The 18,442-nt window shown below is 38.2% G+C and overlaps 1 protein-coding gene across 1 annotated transcript; it reads right to left on the bottom strand.

Moving 5' to 3' along the window:
* Positions 1 to 525: 525 nt before the first annotated feature.
* On the bottom strand, positions 526 to 17,513 carry chs1 (chitin synthase 1). Its single transcript, XM_028402025.1, has 35 exons — positions 17,240 to 17,513; positions 17,007 to 17,080; positions 14,286 to 14,421; positions 13,386 to 13,571; positions 12,797 to 12,998; positions 11,529 to 11,689; positions 11,352 to 11,427; positions 10,784 to 10,902; positions 10,359 to 10,536; positions 9,981 to 10,077; positions 9,721 to 9,817; positions 9,433 to 9,554; positions 9,202 to 9,297; positions 8,693 to 8,857; positions 8,461 to 8,608; positions 7,735 to 7,800; positions 7,476 to 7,651; positions 7,306 to 7,364; positions 6,879 to 7,079; positions 6,608 to 6,776; positions 6,324 to 6,439; positions 5,726 to 5,905; positions 5,542 to 5,646; positions 5,260 to 5,377; positions 4,517 to 4,598; positions 4,222 to 4,436; positions 3,974 to 4,092; positions 3,780 to 3,861; positions 3,535 to 3,688; positions 3,307 to 3,411; positions 2,911 to 3,018; positions 2,679 to 2,816; positions 2,522 to 2,601; positions 2,280 to 2,349; positions 526 to 1,274 (listed from the first exon to the last, which is right to left on the bottom strand). Exons 2-35 carry the CDS (start codon positions 17,051 to 17,053, stop codon positions 1,203 to 1,205), a joined length of 4,245 nt encoding a protein of 1,414 aa, XP_028257826.1. The 5' UTR covers positions 17,054 to 17,080; positions 17,240 to 17,513; the 3' UTR covers positions 526 to 1,202.
* Between the last annotated feature and the right edge of the window lie 929 nt (positions 17,514 to 18,442).

Here is an 18,442-nt window from a genome sequence, read left to right on the forward strand (position 1 = left end):
AAGGTCAACTTGTATTGTGTTTATTCTTTGGAAAATAAGTTTGTATGCGTAGACAAATATTCTAAGGTACACATTTAAGTTTATTTGCAGTAACCTTAATACAATGCTTCTAGGGTATTGAGGGGATCACTTAGTTTAAGTGCACCAGACTGAAAAACTACAACTCAAAATATGTTTAATAGAGGGATATATTACTCTAGTGCACAACAATCATCTACTACTATAGTGAGAAGCTCTGTATTTTTTTGTGCACCATTCACATTTAGATGAATACAAATCAACAGTTACTGTAGAGGAGACAAAATGTTGTATTTCTATCGTGGGATTTTTTTGTATTTAAGGTAGTTAACATACATGTCTTGCCCTCTGTAATCTACAATGTTGTGATTGGCATCATACTACACTGATATCTCGACACAATATTAAAAATGTAATCCATTAGTCTGAATTACACTACAGTTAAAAAATATGAGGTTTAACAAAAGAAGTATTTTCAATATATTATTTATTTATTTATTTGGCACCATTTCCTGACAATGCATCCAAGCATTAGTATACTTTTTTACAGACTTATTGTGATCTATTGACACCGGAAAAATAACACACAAGACAAGATTTTACTGTAAACGTATGGAGTTTCTTCTAGATAGAACTTTTGATTGGTTTTACTTTGACCCCTCTGAATCGGTCATGGGGCCTTGAATGCAGAATATTTACTTAGCTGGTGGGCTTGATAAATTAAAAACACAATTCACACAGAATAAATACAAATTTAAATATGACACATATCATTAAAAACTTGCTTTCCTGTGACCATGTGTGAGAAACTACACTCACATTTTAATACCTCATTTTACATTGTCAAACAAAGCTTATTGGATCTGTTACGACTGATTTCCCTGGTGCCATCTTTCCGCCCCAGCTGGATTACATTCAGCTGTAGCTGGGGGGCAAAACAGCTGCTGCAGGAGAGATGAAGAGGAGATGATTTCCTGTGATAGCAAGTTTACACTCTGTAGTCTGACATTTCTCTGCAGTATGCTCATGATCAAAATGTACAGTATTAATGCAGAGATAGAAAAAAAGAAACCCTCAGGGGAAGAAATGCCGCCCCTGGTAGGAAGAAACCTTCTGATTTGTTGTCTCTAAAGTGACGCCAGTGTGGGTTGGTTGTTGCGTTATAGGCAGCTGGTTGACAGTGACTACAAGTCATCACTGGTGATCACAAGCCCATTGGCAATGTGGTTCTCCAGAACAAAGCCGTCATCATCCTCCTAGATAGAAAGACACAGAGAAACTTAACAACTGGCTTTTACCAGCATATACTAAAAAGACTACTAGGACTTTCCCCCCACATTGTTGTGTTATATGCACAAAAGTTGCAGCAAATAATTAGCTAAATATCAACCTATCCAAACATTTTAAGCAACTTTCCTAAAAAAAAAAAGAGAATAACTGCGCCCCCCTACGGTGGCGGAGATGGTTGCGTCCAGCCGTAGAAACAGGTGAGGCTAGCATTCACTGTTTAGAAACTTCTGTGGATCGACAAGCTAGCTGTTGGAACTAACCTCTGCTTAAGTTTTCATACTAGCTTATGTAAATCAAACTAGGTAGTTAACAATTTATGTGTTAATTTTGGAGCGTGCTAATAAAACTGCCAAACAAACTGGTCAAGATGTTGGAGAAATGCCGAGATTCTCCGTGCAGAGGACAGGACAGATATGGAGACATTTAAAACCAGCAGTCAGGATGTACCGTGGGAATATAGGAGACACATGGAGGACGCCCTCTCTGCTGTCTGCCGTTGATAAACACTGCGGTAATGTTGCAATAATATTTCGGCTTACTAAACTTATTCATGAATGACAGATAAATGATGGACGTTTACATGTGGCCTCTGCTGGTTGTTTATTATTGTCAGCCTTCTTTTCATGTGTGTTGTTTAATGAGAAAATGCTGCTGGCCAAGAGAGCTCAGTGCACGACTTCCCAAAGAAACATAACAAACGTGTCATGTGGTTACACTAATATGGCCTCATGCAGTATACACAAAGATGTGTGTTAGCAAAAAACGGGAGGTTGTTAAAGAAACAGGATCTGATTATCATAATCAAGTGTTTGAAAGCCTGCATTGTTTGGCTGCTGTGTCTTCCCTGAAACACTTTGGTGTATGGTGGTGGAGTGTCTGAGCATCGGATGGAGCTGCCATTAGTCTTCGGATGTATTCAGCTTAACATTTGTATTTTTTCATTAAGCCTTTGGGTTAGTTTTGTTACTTACATCTTCGTCTCTTTCTTTGTAATCTTTCTCTTTGCTGCGATAGGACACTACGTGGATCAGAGTGTAGATCCTGCAGAGAGAGAGGTAGGAAGAGATATAACAAAAATATAAATTAAGAAATTAATAGAATTAACTTTCCGAAAGATCTTCGGCTATATTATTACATTCTGGTTTCCACCAGATTCAGACTCACTTGTCTTTTAGGTCATTTACTTATGTCTACAAAAATGCATGATGTGTACCTGTGGTATAACATGGCCAGGAACTGGACAAACAGAAGGACAGCAAAAGACAGCAAGAACATCAAACTGAGTGGCTCCACCTATAAGCACAAAAAACAAAACGATGTTCACCTGAACTATACTTTTCTGAATCTGCCTGGCACACGCCTCTACTAACCTTTAGGTATTCTCCTGATTCAGTTCCATTTGGGAAGTATTTTGGGATCTTGATACTGATAACATCATTTCCAATGGCCTGCAGGAAGAAGGTGGCCACCACCCACAGCACGTTGATAATAAAATACAGGAAGACAGCCTATGGGGAGAAACAATTTATTGTCATTTAATGTGAAATACTACTAATATGTACCTGCAGCATGAGTTGGTAAAAGCAGCAACTTAATGCAGACCTTGTTGCGCAGTGACTTCAGTTCTCTGGTCACCTCTTCCTTATTTCCTTTGTCATCTATGGGTGTCAAGTACCGCTCGAGTAACTTGATCCAGAAGTCATGTTCACCCTACACACACACAAAGAGAAACATGCACACATTTAAATTGATTTAGTTTAATAAAAATAGGACTGAATCTGTCACTTGTTGAGCTGAATGGTTCCCTTCTGCAAATGTTAGATTTCATTTGCTTTAAGCAAGGATAAATACAATCAGGACAAAGCCGTTTACATCAGCTCCCCTCTTATTGTTGTAGTAATGACTTATTTAAGCAAATATGTTATTTCTCCAGAAAAAAGTTTTGGCAACACAGCTGGCCTTAATACAGTCTGCTCGCTGTAGCCACTGACATCTTACCTCTTCCAGTTTTTGCACACGCGGGGCAGTGAGTGTTTTCTCAATGGCTCTCTTCACTCTCTTCTCTAATCTCTGCGCTCCACTGGTCTTAAGGAAATGCCGAGCCTGAGAGAAAAAGAAAGCCAGTCATTTAGTCATTTTTTGAGGAAGCCACGGAAACAGAAATGTCAGGAGTATTGCCAAAAAACAGATGATATAATGTGAGTAGTATATTTAAACCACCATCACCTGTTTTGAGAGTGCATGTTGTAACTCATCCAGCTTCACTTGTTGCAGAACGTCTTCGGGCCCCACTCCATTGAGCTCTGCATTAAGAGTTTCTGTTAATGTCTGGACCAATTCCTCACACACATCATCCTGTTTTTTGTTACGGAGTGTGTATCTGAGGAAAAACAGCAAATGAGTAATTAGGATTTGAATGATGAGGGAAGATGCTAACAATACAATGTCAAAAGTTGAAGTTAATTATTTACCGTATTTGTTCCTGTAGATTTCTTTTCATGTTGGCATATGTCAGCTTTTTCAAAAACACCGTTTTCACTGGATCTACCCAGTCTGCAGAAACACACACACACACACACCAATAACTCCATCATAAGTCCGTATACTGTGTCTATGTTGTGTGGATTACAGTCTGTGGAGCTGGGGCATATAAAGTGCTTCTTACCACTGGCAGGAAGCTCTTGTTCTTCCAGTAAATCATCAGTATTAAAGTCATCATCATTGTCATTGTCTTCTTCATCAAGGCTACTTGTTGTTATGCTCTTTTCTTCAACACTGTCCCTTCTGCATTCAGACACAGATTATGTGAATAGTATGAAAAAAGGGAGAAACTGAATAAACAGTAGTAAACATTAAAACAGTAACCAAAATAGATCCACAATCAATTAAAGAGACCTAAGAACAATAGATTACCTGCCACTGAAAGCAGCCTTGCCATCTTTTGCTGCCTTTCCTATCCGATTGTCTGCTGCAGCAGCTGCTGTAGTGGTGTCCCGTTTGTTTTGCGACTCCACATTTGAGTTTGCCTGTAGAGGTTTGTCAGCGGTTGTGGTTGTATCAGGAGAAGTTTGCTGCTCAGGCTGACCTGTGATCTGCTGTAGAATCAGATTCTCTGTTTCCTGTGTTATCTGTAAAACAACAGAATCTATATTTTAATCCATCTATCCATTTATTAAAAGGCTTGTCACTATCTGTCTGGTAACAGTACCTGCATCTTGATGTCCCAGCAGCAAAGTCGACAGCTTTTGTCACACAGAGTATTATGGTTTTTCTTTACCTCTCCTTTCCCCCTGGCAGACAGACAGACAGGCAGACAGACAGACAGCAGGATTAATGACGTTTAAATACGGATGGACATGGAGAATGATTGTTGGGTATGCGGAGAGGTAGGAATGGAAATTAAAGTTAAATTCCCTGCAGGCTGAGCTTATGTTTTGGATTTGTGATTTATTTATTATCAATACTTAGTGGATTACCAAGGTAAAAAGGTCGAAAATGTTTAAATTAATGGATGCATCTAAAATTCAACATGATTCTACATATTTTTTGTACCATTGTCTCTTTTTGTTCCTGCATTGTGTAAGATATGCTATACAAAGTAATTTATAACCGAGTTTACCAATGTCACTCTATTAGTTCTGAGATTAATAAGTAATTTCACTATTTAATTCATATTTCATAATTTCATAATGATTCATAGATTGATAATCTTATAAAGTGATACAGTATATTTGCTCTTCTGTTTGTGCATAGACACACTTTATTGCAGTGAATCATCACAGTTTTGTACGATTAATTGGTGATTGATTAATTAGAATCTTAAATTGTGTGATTGGATAGATGTTTTTAAAATGATAACAAATCAAACATGCGTTAATTAAATGGTTAATCAATGAAAATAATTGTTTGGAGCCTAAAGCATTGTTGTTCTAATTATGATCATTGCATTACTTGTTGGATTCCCTTGTGCCCCAAGACACAATGTGCATGTTAACCAGTGAGTAGATGGTCAGTAGGAGGTATCCACTGGGGATACAGATGAAATACATCAGACCATAGACAATTAATCCTGGAGGAGAAAATAACATAACACAGTGCTGTGAAAATTATTAATATTAGTGAAAAGATTATGTAATGCTGTGAAAGAGGAAGTAACTTAATGCTGTGGACATGACATAAATGTAGGACATTATCTATAACAGTGTAATATAACAGTATGTTATGTAGTCATACCAAACTCCTCTGGGTGTAGTATAGCGGTCACCAGGTACATGATTGTCATCGAAACCAAAAACAAACCAGTGGGGGTCAAGAAGGTGCCCTGAATCACCATGTCACCTAAAAGGAGAATATGGTGTGCAGTTAGAACATATTGTCTTTTAAAAATATACAAAGTCAAAGTAAGATTTTTACCCACCAATTATGGAAAAAAAGGATGCAGTCATGAGGAAAGCGTACAGAACACTCATAATGCCAGCGATGGTTATTTGGGTATTAGCCTTAGTTAGGAAACAGATAATAATGTAGAAGATGGGAGGGATGCTTGCAATGATGATGGAGAGAGTGCCAGGGAGTCTGAAGACAAACTGGAAAGCACCTGAAGGGACATAAGAGAAACAGTGTGGGCAATAGACTATGGATGAGGACATGGATGGTGGTAGACAAATGTTTTGATACAGAGAGATTATTATGAAAGCATATCTGCACAGCAAAGTGGGTTTCTCACTTGGCACCATTATTACAAAGTCTGTCTTGTGTTAGGCCAAGTCCATGGATGTTTAATGAAAACTGAAAACCTCCAGCATGCTGACACATATCTCCCAGTGAAACTAGTGACTGAAAAAAAATACTTGGCAGCATTCAAATTTAGATCATAAATCTATGAGAAAAATCTTAGAAGGGTTGTTTAGTTCCTTGGTGTATAAGACCAGCAGCACAACAGAACTACAAAATGCAAGCTCCATGCATCACTAACAAGGATGTTTTAGTAGAGTAACAACTAGACCCGAACCTACCAGCTATCATGAGAGTGACAGAGGCTGGTCCCAAGATAGAAGATCCAACAGTGAACATCTGGTAAAGGATGTACAGCCGAGAGATGGAGGTGTTTCTCTTCACTGTCTGTCCACCACTGTGTTTACATAATGGCCAAAACCATATGGCATGAATACAATGAAACTGTTTTCATATCTTTAACAGATAACTTTTTTTAGAAAACTGCCTTAATACACCAAATACATTTGCTGACTAGTGGCCTACCATAATATAAAACCTATTGTTGTATTAAATAAAAAATGACCTGTGCAGAAGGTCCAGTGTATTCGCTAGTGTGGACGGCCCCCATCGCCTTCTCTGGTTGTAAAACTCTTTGAATTCCTGGGGTGAATTGGTGTATGCATCTGAAGCAGCATTGTATTCAACACGCCACCCTTGCTGCAGCAACAAGGTACACAGCCAACGATCCTCCCCTACGAGAGTACACATGCAAGACAAAACACACGTATTAATGAAAGATTAAAAGGCTGACATAGATGAGGTAAAAACAGCTGGTGGATTTGTGCTGTACCAACCTTGGTCATATTGCACATATTCTGAGGCTCTTGTTGCAGTTGTTGTGTATTTCTTTAAGACATTGTCATCCATCAAGGCAGTTCCTCTAAATAGACTGAAGCATCCTGGGCTGCACAGCACGGAGCCAAACACATGCTCTGCTGTCTTCTGTAGCCAGTGGCCTACTGCATACTCAAACTTCTGGTACCACACCATGGGACCTGACATGGTAGGCAGTGCAGTGAGAACAGACAGTAATACAGAATGACGAAAAAAGGAGGTCAGAGGATAAAAGAATTGAGAGAAAATCATCAATAGTCGGACTGTTTTTGCTCTCAGTCGTGTTGATGGTTGTGAAAGAGTTAATGCCAACATACATCTAGGCATCATTGTTTCTGTATTTACATGAAGTAGTGGAAGAGAGAAAGTTTGAATATGTATACTTACCCATGCCAGTAGGATGGATTCTACCACATGCTGCACCCACATTGTCATACATCCTCAACCTGTTTATCAATAGATATAAAACTACTTGATAGGTATAAAAAGTATTTTATGTTGAAAACAATAATTTTAAGTCATAGAGCTCATTTTTATAACATTTTCATAACACTGACCTGTCTACAAGTAGAATCACAGCCTTTGGCTGGAAGTCAGTGTCTCCGTCCAGAGCCAGGATATATGTATTGTCATCTGAGATGAATTTTCTCTTGTTATCATTGTCGTACTGAGGGCACAGGAAAATCTCGCCATCCATGGAGACCAAACTGGCTCTGCATAGGTTATTCTGGCGCTGGAAAATATAAATAGATATTTGATAGTATTTCATTTTCACTAATATGCACATGTTTTACTTAGATTAGAGAAAAGTCTTACTGGGATCTTCTGTGGGTTCTTGGCAATGTAGCCTTTCCAGCCCAGCAGATAATACAGGTACATTATCTGAAAGTGATATACAGTTTGTTATAGTCCCGTAGAGCTTTAAAGACATGGCTACAATTCAAACAGTGAATGTGATCATGCAGCACCATGATGCACCTGAAGAGATCTTCAGTTAACTGCATACTGTTCTTGTGTTTGTTAGGAGAAGTTCGTAAGGGAATGTAGGTCAATAGAAGACCAGTGCAGGGAACTGGTTACTGTTCTCACACACTGTTGTCACTTATCTACACATATGCTAGTTAAAGTGTCGGCAGTTGATATATGATATTATATAATACTGATATTGATACATTTCAGTTGGAATTCGTTTTGTTTGGAGCAAGACTGTGGGGATAGATGATGACACTGGGAAACTGTGATGGGCACTTTTGACATTTCAGGCTGAGGAGTTAATCAAGAGTAATCATCAGACTAATCAGTACTGAAAATAATCAGTGTTGAGGAGCAGCTTGTCCTATTAAAAAGGATAGATATTTGTTGAAAAGCTGATTTTCTGGTTTCAGTCTCCATCAGAGTGTGGCATATTTAAGAGCTCTGTGAAATCACTGAGAAATAAATAGACAACCTTGTATGTCTGTACAATTCATTAAAAGGACAATACAGTTTCATTTCAAAGATACACATATACAGTAATATAAATACACCACTGCTTCCTCGTACCTGGGACCATCTTTTTTTGTTCCTGATGCGGCATTTGTCTTTTAGGTGAATATAGAGCATGTTGCCTTCTGGCATAACAAATATCAACCTGCCACCATAGGGAGTCTCAGTGATTGTCACATCATCAGGTTCTTTGTTGGTAAACACCCTAAATGGAAGATTGAGTCAGCGGTTGGTTAGAAAGAGCCGTATAGACATGTGAATGTACAGATGGATGGATGGATAATCTCACCTGTAGACCTCAATAACAACATTGACCAGGTCTTTAACATAAGAATTAACTAGACGTTTTTCTGTTTCTTCTTCAGTCATGAAGGCGTCGTCTACATAAATGTGACACTCAAAGTCAAAACAGTCCTTGTGGTCCTCCTTTGGATCGCCTCGATATCGGTCCAACCTAAAACAACAACAACATGTTATCTCTTATAGTGCAGCCTTACAGAAAAGGATAGGAGATGATTTTTATGTTAAATTAAAGCTTTAATTAAACATATTTTCAAGAGTCAGATTAAAAAGTTAACTGCTTCTCTGAATGAAAAATATCCCCTCTTGCTGATCTGACCAGTATTTACAAACAGCAGTGATGTCAGTGGGTACTTACAGCCTCAACTGAGAACATAAGCTAGTGCTTGAGATCCATAAGCTGTTACATTGCTTTTTATAGACATGTGGCAATAATTAAACCTGTGCTGTGTATGTGATGCGGCTGCACCTGGGGCCTGCACTGACAGGGTGTCTAACCTGAACATGGAGGTGAGAATCTTCAGCATCTCATCATAGGTCTCATGCCACATTGTGGCACAAAGATAGATCACACTGTTCTGGATTTCATCGTGGCTGTGGAGGTCAAGAGAGGAATTTTAAACACTTCATACAATACAGTAAACATGTGTTTTAATGAGTTTCTAAATTTGTCATCATCTACGGTCCATCTATTTTTCACCTATCATTCTCCTTCAGGACTGCTCTTACCTCTCTTGGTTTCGTGCTCGTGGCACCTTCATCTTGGTGTTAAGTAGTAGAGATAGGTCAATGAAAGCAGATTCATAGAGTCGACGAACAAAGAGCTGAGAAGTTCTCTCTATACGCTGGACCTATAACATGGTGAACCATAAAGAGGTGTGTATTGAGGAGTGTATGTTTTTGAATAGTCATTGAAGGAAATACGATGCTGCTATAAATGGTGATTTTACAACTACCTCAACACTACAAGATATTTGTAGATATATATGAAGTGTGTGTGTGTGTTTGTTTTGATACCTTTATCTTCCATACATAGTAGGTACATGTGACGAAGCCCGACCACATACACACTCCCTCCAGTGCCAGCATTAAGAAAGGCCATCTGAAGTAGTAGCTGTTAATCATATGAGCCATAAACATTTTTGTTAAAATTAGCATACTCATTCTATATGTAAGCTGTTTTAAATACAAGTGATCACTACTGCTCACACACATGCCCAGAGGAGCTGATATAAAAATTGTAGGCACACACATGCAGTATCAGCAAACATACGTGCCTGTTAAGTGACGTCCGACAGATGCTCTTGGAAATTTCAAGTAAGACCACAGGAGTTGTGTTCTTGTAGCTCAGTTGGACCAAGCTTTCACAAAATCCTGTTATAGAAATAAGAGTCATAAAGATTTTTTGATGAAGTGTACATTTTCAAAAAGAGCTTATAACAGTATGTATTTACCTTCTAATATAGAAACCTGAGTCTTTGTAGCCGATAGAACAGAATACTACCAGTAGCGGGGACTAAAGTGTGTGTGCCTATTCACCCTCAGCTGTGAGTTGGTACACATTTTTTACAAGGTAACTCGGTCCCCCACAGTGACTCACTTGGAGGCATAAACCATATCTTAACACTAAGTAAATGCAAAAGAAAAAAGCTCACCCGTAAAGCTTCCGTCCCCAGGACCAGCGAGGTCTTGTGCCTGTGTTATAAAAAGTAGTAATCCCAGAAATAGCACTGAAGGTCCTGTGCAACATACTGGTAGGGCAAAACCCATCCTGACTGCATGAATCTTGCAGGCAACAACTCCAAACCAATGACAAGCTGCTGAACAGAAGGCCTGGATGCATGGGAAACATTTATTAGACTGATTAGAAATTATTGTTACACACAAAATGTAACAGTTCTTAAGTAGTCATTGTGTTGTTGTTTCAGCCTTTTTACGTGTGTCTAATTAGGATGTGATACTTAATTGTTTTTACTCATGAAAAATAAAACCTTCATGCGATCATGCCTTTGATGTGTAAAGCAACACACCCTCATATAAATAACAATATAATGTATATGTATATAAAACTTATATCTACCTGTAAGAAAAAGAGCCCAAGTCCTGTTTGCAGGATTTCCCATTCAGCTGCCCGCAGGGCAAAATCTGACCAGACAATAGTCTTCTCAATAAGCACATGGTATAACAGGTATACACCACCTAGGAAAAAAGGAAAAGGTAATGCATCTTCATTAACTAAAATGCACTGGTTGAACTTTAAATAATAATAAAGAATCAATATTGGTACACAGTGTAGAGAGAATTACATGCTAGAGTAGATTATAATGAAGTCGGGCGCACTAATTTGAAATGGTAATGGGTAATGAGTAAATGAATTGATAGTGCTGAATTGTGCAGAATAGGAAGCTCTGCTTTACAAAACTGGAAACAACAATTGAAGTTTGACATCACAGTTTGAGAACATCCTCTGCAATCCATCTGCACTTCTGTCATCATAGAAATCTGTTTGTTCTTCAGTGTGAATAAGCCTGGCAGAACACTGCGATGTGAGGTGTTGGTAATATGTTTCAAGAGCATGGGTAATTTTGCCAGCCTATTATTTATTTATTTATTTATTTTACTGTTGTTTGTTGATAATAGATAATTACCTATCACAATTATCCTCAGAATACTGCTGATGACAAACACAAAGTCCCTGAAACCATCCAGTTCTGACAGTGTCTCCTGCAGGGTGGGAGATAAAAAAAAAAAGTTGGTATAAAATCAATATATTTGTGCACTATAAATACACAGTTCAGTATCCAGCTAATGCTCCACTTTTCTACCTGCATGCGGTTAGTAGCTTGCAGTGGATTTTCCCACCAGCAGAGGGACACAAGAAGCGAAGCAACAATTCCAAGTCCCACGTAGAAGAAGCAGTCTGCGCTCTGTCGATCCACATATGATGTCACGCGAACATAGTGGTCAAGTCCCACGAGGCAGTAACCTGTTAGTCAGTGAGTAAGGACGTTAGTACATACATTTCTGTGTGCCGAGTTCACAGAACAAGAAATTAAATTGCTTCTTCATTAGCAATGTCTCCTAGAAATGTAATTTACATAACTTAAGGTAATTTTTTTAAAGCACCCCAAGTCATGAAAAAGGCAATCCTGACAACACATTCACTTATATTTTACATTTAAACACACTTGAGTGATCATGGCATGGAAAGATCATGTGTTATTAAGGCAATTAAGTATATGACGCTCAATGTGTTTTTTTTAGCTTTGTCAAATTTTTAAAACAGTGATTTTAAAGCTGTGAGCCACAGATGGGACTCATAATGCATGCCTCACTTGTGCGTTCTAAACTGCAACTACCTCCCTGTGACTCAGGTGTGCTACGCCATTGTAATGCTTCAGTCGGTCAAAAATACATGTCCTCTAATATGAATCCAGCCAGTCAATAAATTGGCCGCTGTATTGTAGTGACTAATAATAGCAATTTGAATGCAGTTTCTTGGAGGCACACTGTTGTTGTCTGGTGTTTAGTTTTCTTCACATTGCAGCTTCAGGTTTGAAACTCTAAACAATGTGAAGTTTTTGTTTTGTTTTTATCTACAACACAACCTGGAGCTTCTAACCCACATGCAGTTCGAATGCTCATATCGGATCTTGTCAGGGTTGTCTTGACAGTTAATAAATCTTACATCCTTCATCTGGGGTGGTTGTCATCACAGATTTACAGAACCAGACTTGGAAAAAATATAACCCAGCGATAGAAAGACAGAGAAAGAGCTGACTGATAATTAGAGAGACACATCAGACCAGTCAAAACACTAGACACAAGGTACGACTGAAACGTGTTCAAATTAAGTGGGAGGAAAAACAACTGGTGATGTTTGTTATGGCACATTTGCTATAGAAGGAAGAAAATATGAAAATATTAGTTGGGTGTTCTTCCCTCTGCTTCCAAAGATGTGTCATGTCCTATGTGCTAATGATGAGTTAAAAAGTTTTTCTTTATACAGTCTAATATTAAAAACAGGACCTTTAAAAGTCAGCACTATTAAATGCGGATTGGATCGTAGATAGACAGTAAATTAAAGAGTTACCAGCGACAGTGAGAATGAGGGAGCAGATCGGGAAGATGATTTTCCAGGTTTCTCTCTGTAGTCTGTAAACTATCTGTAGAATTGCAGCCATAATACACACTCCTCCACTGATGAATAGGTTAGTCAGTACATCAAACTGTGGCATGACGACTAGCACCAGGACTGAAGTACCAAGAGACACCATACACTCAATGAGACATATCTGGAAAAGACAAACAAAGGTACCATTAATCCACACGCATGCAGTGTTTGTGTTGGTTATACATAGGGAAGAATAATTGATCCTTAATGTAATTATTTAGAACAATGTAGCTGTGGCAAAAACGATTGACGCTAATATGACATATCACTTATGCACCATTAGAGGTTTTGGGTTACCAGCAGGATTACTACTGCAACAACACATCATCAGTAGGGCCAAACTAAACTGGCTCACAATGGTCTGTCTCAGTGGAGGAGATGAGGATTATCAATCTCTGCTGAGTTTAAACTTTTAAGTAAGATAGTGTAAACGGTTACTATGTTATTGGTAGAAATATTTGAAAATGGTGCATCATAAATTAGTATTGTTTAGAAAAGACAAACGTACAAATGACATGGTCTTCATGTTGGGTTGTACAAAGCTCTTGAAGGTACACCGCCACAGTGACTTGATAAACACCAGGAAGTTAGGGCAGACCAGGCAGAACACCAGCATCAGCATGTAGAACTGCTTTTCTCTTGCGCTTCGCATGGAGTACGGACTGGACAATGTTGACAGCACCAAGAGAGAACCCTAAAAAGACAAATGACCAGACCTGAGTAAAATTATTGTTTTATTAGCATATAATAAAAGGTGTTACAGCTCAGTCTACTTAGAACTGAAACACCCTTAACACAGGTTAATGGTAGATCCATCACAGATTTAAGGAATCCGTGTAATGACTGAATACATTATATTTATCATCAAGAAAGCAAAAGACAAGGCCAAAGGAGACAGAGGTAGAAGCAGAGACAGACAATAGATTTAAAGATTCATTAGGTAAAAGGGGAAATGAAGATGATATCTACGAAGGACACAGATACATAAAAAGAGAGCGATAGATACAGCCAGAGATACAACAACAACAAAAAGAGTTGGGCACAAAGTGATCAAGAATGATAAGCCCATAAATGGCAAACTGTGCATAAGGTATTCAGAAATGTTAAAAATGCAAACATTTCTATTACACTTTGTTGCAACATTAGGTATGAAGTTATTATACATTTCAGAAAAGTCTGAAGTTTATTGTTGTCAGGTGCAAAGATAGAACAGTATAAAGTTCAGTGTCTTTTTTGTTTGCCACTGTTTGAAATTTCCCTAATATGGATTTCATTTGTTCTCTCATTTACAAAACATCAATAGACAGTGAAGTAAGGTTGAATAAAAATCACAAGCAGCAACAGATACCATGATTTAAAAGAAAATATAACAAGGAAGGGAAGTAATTAGTGAATAGAAAAATCTTACCTTGGCGACAACAGCACTGGTCAAGACTGCTAACCCCACAATAACAGCCACCAAGTACTGGGCCAGCTGGAAACATCTTCTCTTCTGTTCTTTCTCAGCGCCTACAGGGTTTAGCTGGAATGGATCCCATGTATCCCTGAGACATACACAATCATCTACTGTAAATACTGCCAAATGAGACCTATAGTTTAATACTGAGCTATGTAGCAGTCTGCCAAATAATCGAACAAAACAAGAGATGGCAGAATGGGAGTTGAAGAGAGAGAAATGTGAAATTATAGCCTGCTGCTGGAAATTGAAAGGATTTTATTAGAATCTATGTGAACCCTTGAGAAGACATTGTGCTGTTACCCTTGCTGACTTGCCCTTGCTGAAATGTTTGGCTCTAGCATGTGTTTTTTTGCTCTGTTACTTAAGATCTTGAGATACACAATACATTGTGGCAAAGCATGCAAACTCATTCATGGCAGTAGACATGCAGGTTTAATACACTGCCTGATTGGTTTTGTCTGAGAGACCAAGTTCATGTTTCCTCATGTAAAGACATTAGATTACTGGTAGGAAATGTGGCACCAAAAGAACCCAACAAGAGGAAATAAATATTTATTATTGTGTAATTAAAATTATAGCACTTTATGATGGGAGTTGAATATTGTTTATATATACAGGAGGACCTGTAGCTCGTAATTAAAAAAATAACAGGTAGTACATGTTATCAGTGGGGTCAGAGTCCAGATTTATTGGGTGCAGTTCACAATTTCCTGGCATTTCCTGAAACGATGAGTATATACAGCTCTTCAGAAGTCATTCTCTTTTCCTTCACTTTGTTGATATACGTTTGTCTACTATACTGGCACATTATGTGAGCGACTGGGTGGTTTCTTGTAAACCACTCTTATGACGTCTGCCTGACGTCTGAATTCTCGGCCATCCTTCTCTGCAGGGTTATTGAAGCTAAGTACAGGGTAATGATCAGGGTGTGGGTTTTCTTCCATCATTGATAACACATTGTGATCTTTGACTCTACCATAGCAACCATCAAAAACACCTGTAAGTTCAGGTGTGGTCCAGAATAGCCAGAGGCACACGGCACAAGGTGTTTATGTAAACTGAGTCTACTGTATGCATGTGACATAATCTTTGTTTTTTTAATGATGAGTAGTGTGAAGTATACAAGGTTATTTACGCAATGACATGATACAGACCATGTATGTATTTGATTATATAAGCTTACACTTAGAGAAAAACACATCTATAACTCTTATAGAGAGTTAGGGAGGAACTCTCTGATGCGGTGAAGGCCGAAGCACTAGGAGGTACGGATGTAACATAATTCATCCAACATAGAAGGGGCAAAGTATTTCATAGTCATAAATATGTTAGACCAATTATGATAATTAGTAGGTGGAGATAAAGGGGCAACATGTCCCAATATGGGAATACCTACGTGGGTCTTGAAGAACTGTTTATCTATTATGCAAATGTACCTCAACTTTCAATAAAACAAGCCTGTGTCCAGGGGAGGGGCAGAACACTTATGGACGGGAGTGAAGCAGACTGAAAGGCCTGTGTTCACTAGGTGTTCTCCCTTTTGCAAAAGGTGAAACTACAAAACCCAGGGTATTTTCTTTCACTCAATGTTCTGAATACAGGAGACGGAATCTGACAATCCGGGGTGACCAGGGAAGGTCACGACAGTAGGGTGGGGATTTCAGACGAGCCATGATGCATGCAATCTTTAGCATTTGTATTATATAAGGTAAAGTTTGCACATTTTACCATTTCTCGTTTTCTCTACAGTAGGATTTGCTATTACTGGTCACCTTTAAAGCTGGCACACACATAGGAATACAGGCAGTAGGGGTCCTATTTTTTTCTCATTGTTGAAATATAGGAGAATTGTTGCAGAAAAATCTCATACATCTCCACTTAAAGCAGCTACAACAGTAACATGCTGCATCTATAATCATGAAGACAGCTGAAAATCACTTTATGTTTAAGAGATCTAAGCTCAGCCACTACTAGGTTGTTTTGACTCAGTAATACTAATATAGAAAATGTGATTACAGCTGTAGTGTATTTAACACGTAAAATTGGGCCTCTAGCAGCAGGCTGTATCAGTGGGGATGACATCAGCTAAAGCAATTACGAGCAGCACAGCGGTGCACAGGGGAAATTAACTGTTTCCTCAAACGGTAATCGAAACCTTGTGATACAATACTTTATGATGTTTCACAGGCTGAACAAATTTTAATAATATCCATTACCAATATCTTAACACTGACAGTTAACCCTCTTATGGTGATGGAGTAGTGAATAAAACTAAAAGCTGCTGGTGGTGTTACATCTGTGTCTCTCTCAGTACAGCCAGTAAATTACAACATTAAAGCTTTTTGCCAATTTGCATTTTTCTTCTGTTGCTGTCAATAAATTACATCCACTCTCTAATTCGTTGAATTCCAGTAAGTTGCACAGTGCATAGCCGAACTTGGACAACATACGAAGAAGAGGGAGTTCTAAAATGATCTATATTCCATTGGGTGTGTGTTTGATCAGCCAGGCTAATTAAGATCAAAGTGTGGTATCTGGGTTGACTTTAAATTCATCTCATATCACACATTATCCTCACTGTAATACCTGGTTGCCATCTAAATAAAGCAGAAAATGAAACAAGATGACCTTCAAGAGAGAATACACACTATATATGGCTTTTTTATTTACCTTTGTCTTTCCTCTATTTTCTTTGCCCTGTATCTGAGTTCCTCCATTTCGCTCGTTTACTCCACGGCAGCAACCTGAAATTATATATATTTTATATGACATATATTTCTGTATTTAATACTGAATCATGTTAAACCATAAATATAAGATGAATAATAACACTGACATTTTAAATAGTTATATGATTTTTACAGTGGTCCATCTAAGGCATGTTGAAATTAAATTCACTGTACCTTGATATCTTGATAATTCTCCTATTGATCAGATCTTTGTCCAGTAGTCTTCTTTGCAGTCTCTTTGTATTTCTTCAAGATGTTTGTGAAAAGAATCTAAACAAATTCTTCCAAGCCCAGTTGCAATTTATCTTCTACAGAAGAAGACTTCATTGTCTAGTGTAGAATAAGTGTGGAGTTTCCTATAAGGAGTGAAGTATTTTAATTTTTCTTCATTTTTTTATGTAAAAGTTGACTGAAACCCCTCCGTCTGTCAACCCGTCAGGCAGTTTGTCCTTTGTTCATCAGTTTTTCTGTGTTACCACCAGCTTATAAACGAGACACCCATATAGACCATCAGGTTCAGCCCCTTGAAGTGTGCGTGCTTGCGTTACGTTGATCGTAGTTTATGAAAGATATGCAAACCGGGGACCGTGCAACCATGTTACCACCCAACATGATTAAGTATGGGATTGTGTGTGCGTGTAAAGATAACTAATCAAAGTTTGTCAGTGACAACCTTTCCTGGTTATCTATCCAGTTTTTATGAGGGCTAATAAAAGGTACAAGGGTCATTTATATTAACAGAGACACATGTATGGACTACAGTGTGATTCCACCACTTTATATAGCTTCCTCGGGCCAACGGTTAGTTTTGTGTACGTTACGTTAAGGATAACCTTAGCTAATTAAAACTCTGTATAGAAAATTGCGTCATTTTCAGGAGTCTCAAACACATGCAGGATTTTTCTTAAATATTATGTCTGTGAGGTGTCCTACATAAAAACCAGTGCATTAATATAATAAAAGTGCTGTCATAGGTGTTTTTCTGTGTGAAGTCTGAATACATGCTGCATTTAGTTTACTTTGTAACGGGGCTAACATATTACCTTTGTCAATCCTGGTTTTCTGCCTGGAGCTCTGTGCGCATTCACATTAAAAGTGGCCGTTTGATGCATTTTCCACAAGAAAACAGAGTGTGTCTGGGTTCCAGGAGGAACAAATGGTTATTATGAAGACAAATAAAGAATATCTAACTTTATGTAAAAGCAACATAGCTGCAGTACATTACACCAAAGATGCATGATCCAAAAAAATAATGTAATGTTGCTCAAAAAATGTCACAACAGTGCATAATGCCTCTTAATATTTAAACTGATGCAGCAATAAGAAAAGTGTAAAAAGTGTGTGTTTTTAGGTGGAAATTTGATGTCTAATGGTACA

The sequence above is a fragment of the Parambassis ranga genome, chromosome 3 (assembly GCF_900634625.1).
Source record: "Parambassis ranga chromosome 3, fParRan2.1, whole genome shotgun sequence".
Classification (NCBI taxonomy): domain Eukaryota; kingdom Metazoa; phylum Chordata; class Actinopteri; family Ambassidae; genus Parambassis; species Parambassis ranga.

Excerpts from the sequence above, each read along its gene's own strand:
- chs1 (XM_028402025.1), bottom strand. The coding sequence starts at position 17,053 with ATGGAGGAACTCAGATACAGGGCAAAGAAAATAGAGGAAAGACAAAG. Across the intron at positions 8,858-9,201 it reads ATTCTCACCTCCATGTTCAG|GTTGGACCGATATCGAGGCG; the intron begins GTTAGACACCCT and ends TTGTTGTTTTAG. Across the intron at positions 8,609-8,692 it reads GTTGTTATTGAGGTCTACAG|GGTGTTTACCAACAAAGAAC; the intron begins GTGAGATTATCC and ends TCTTCCATTTAG.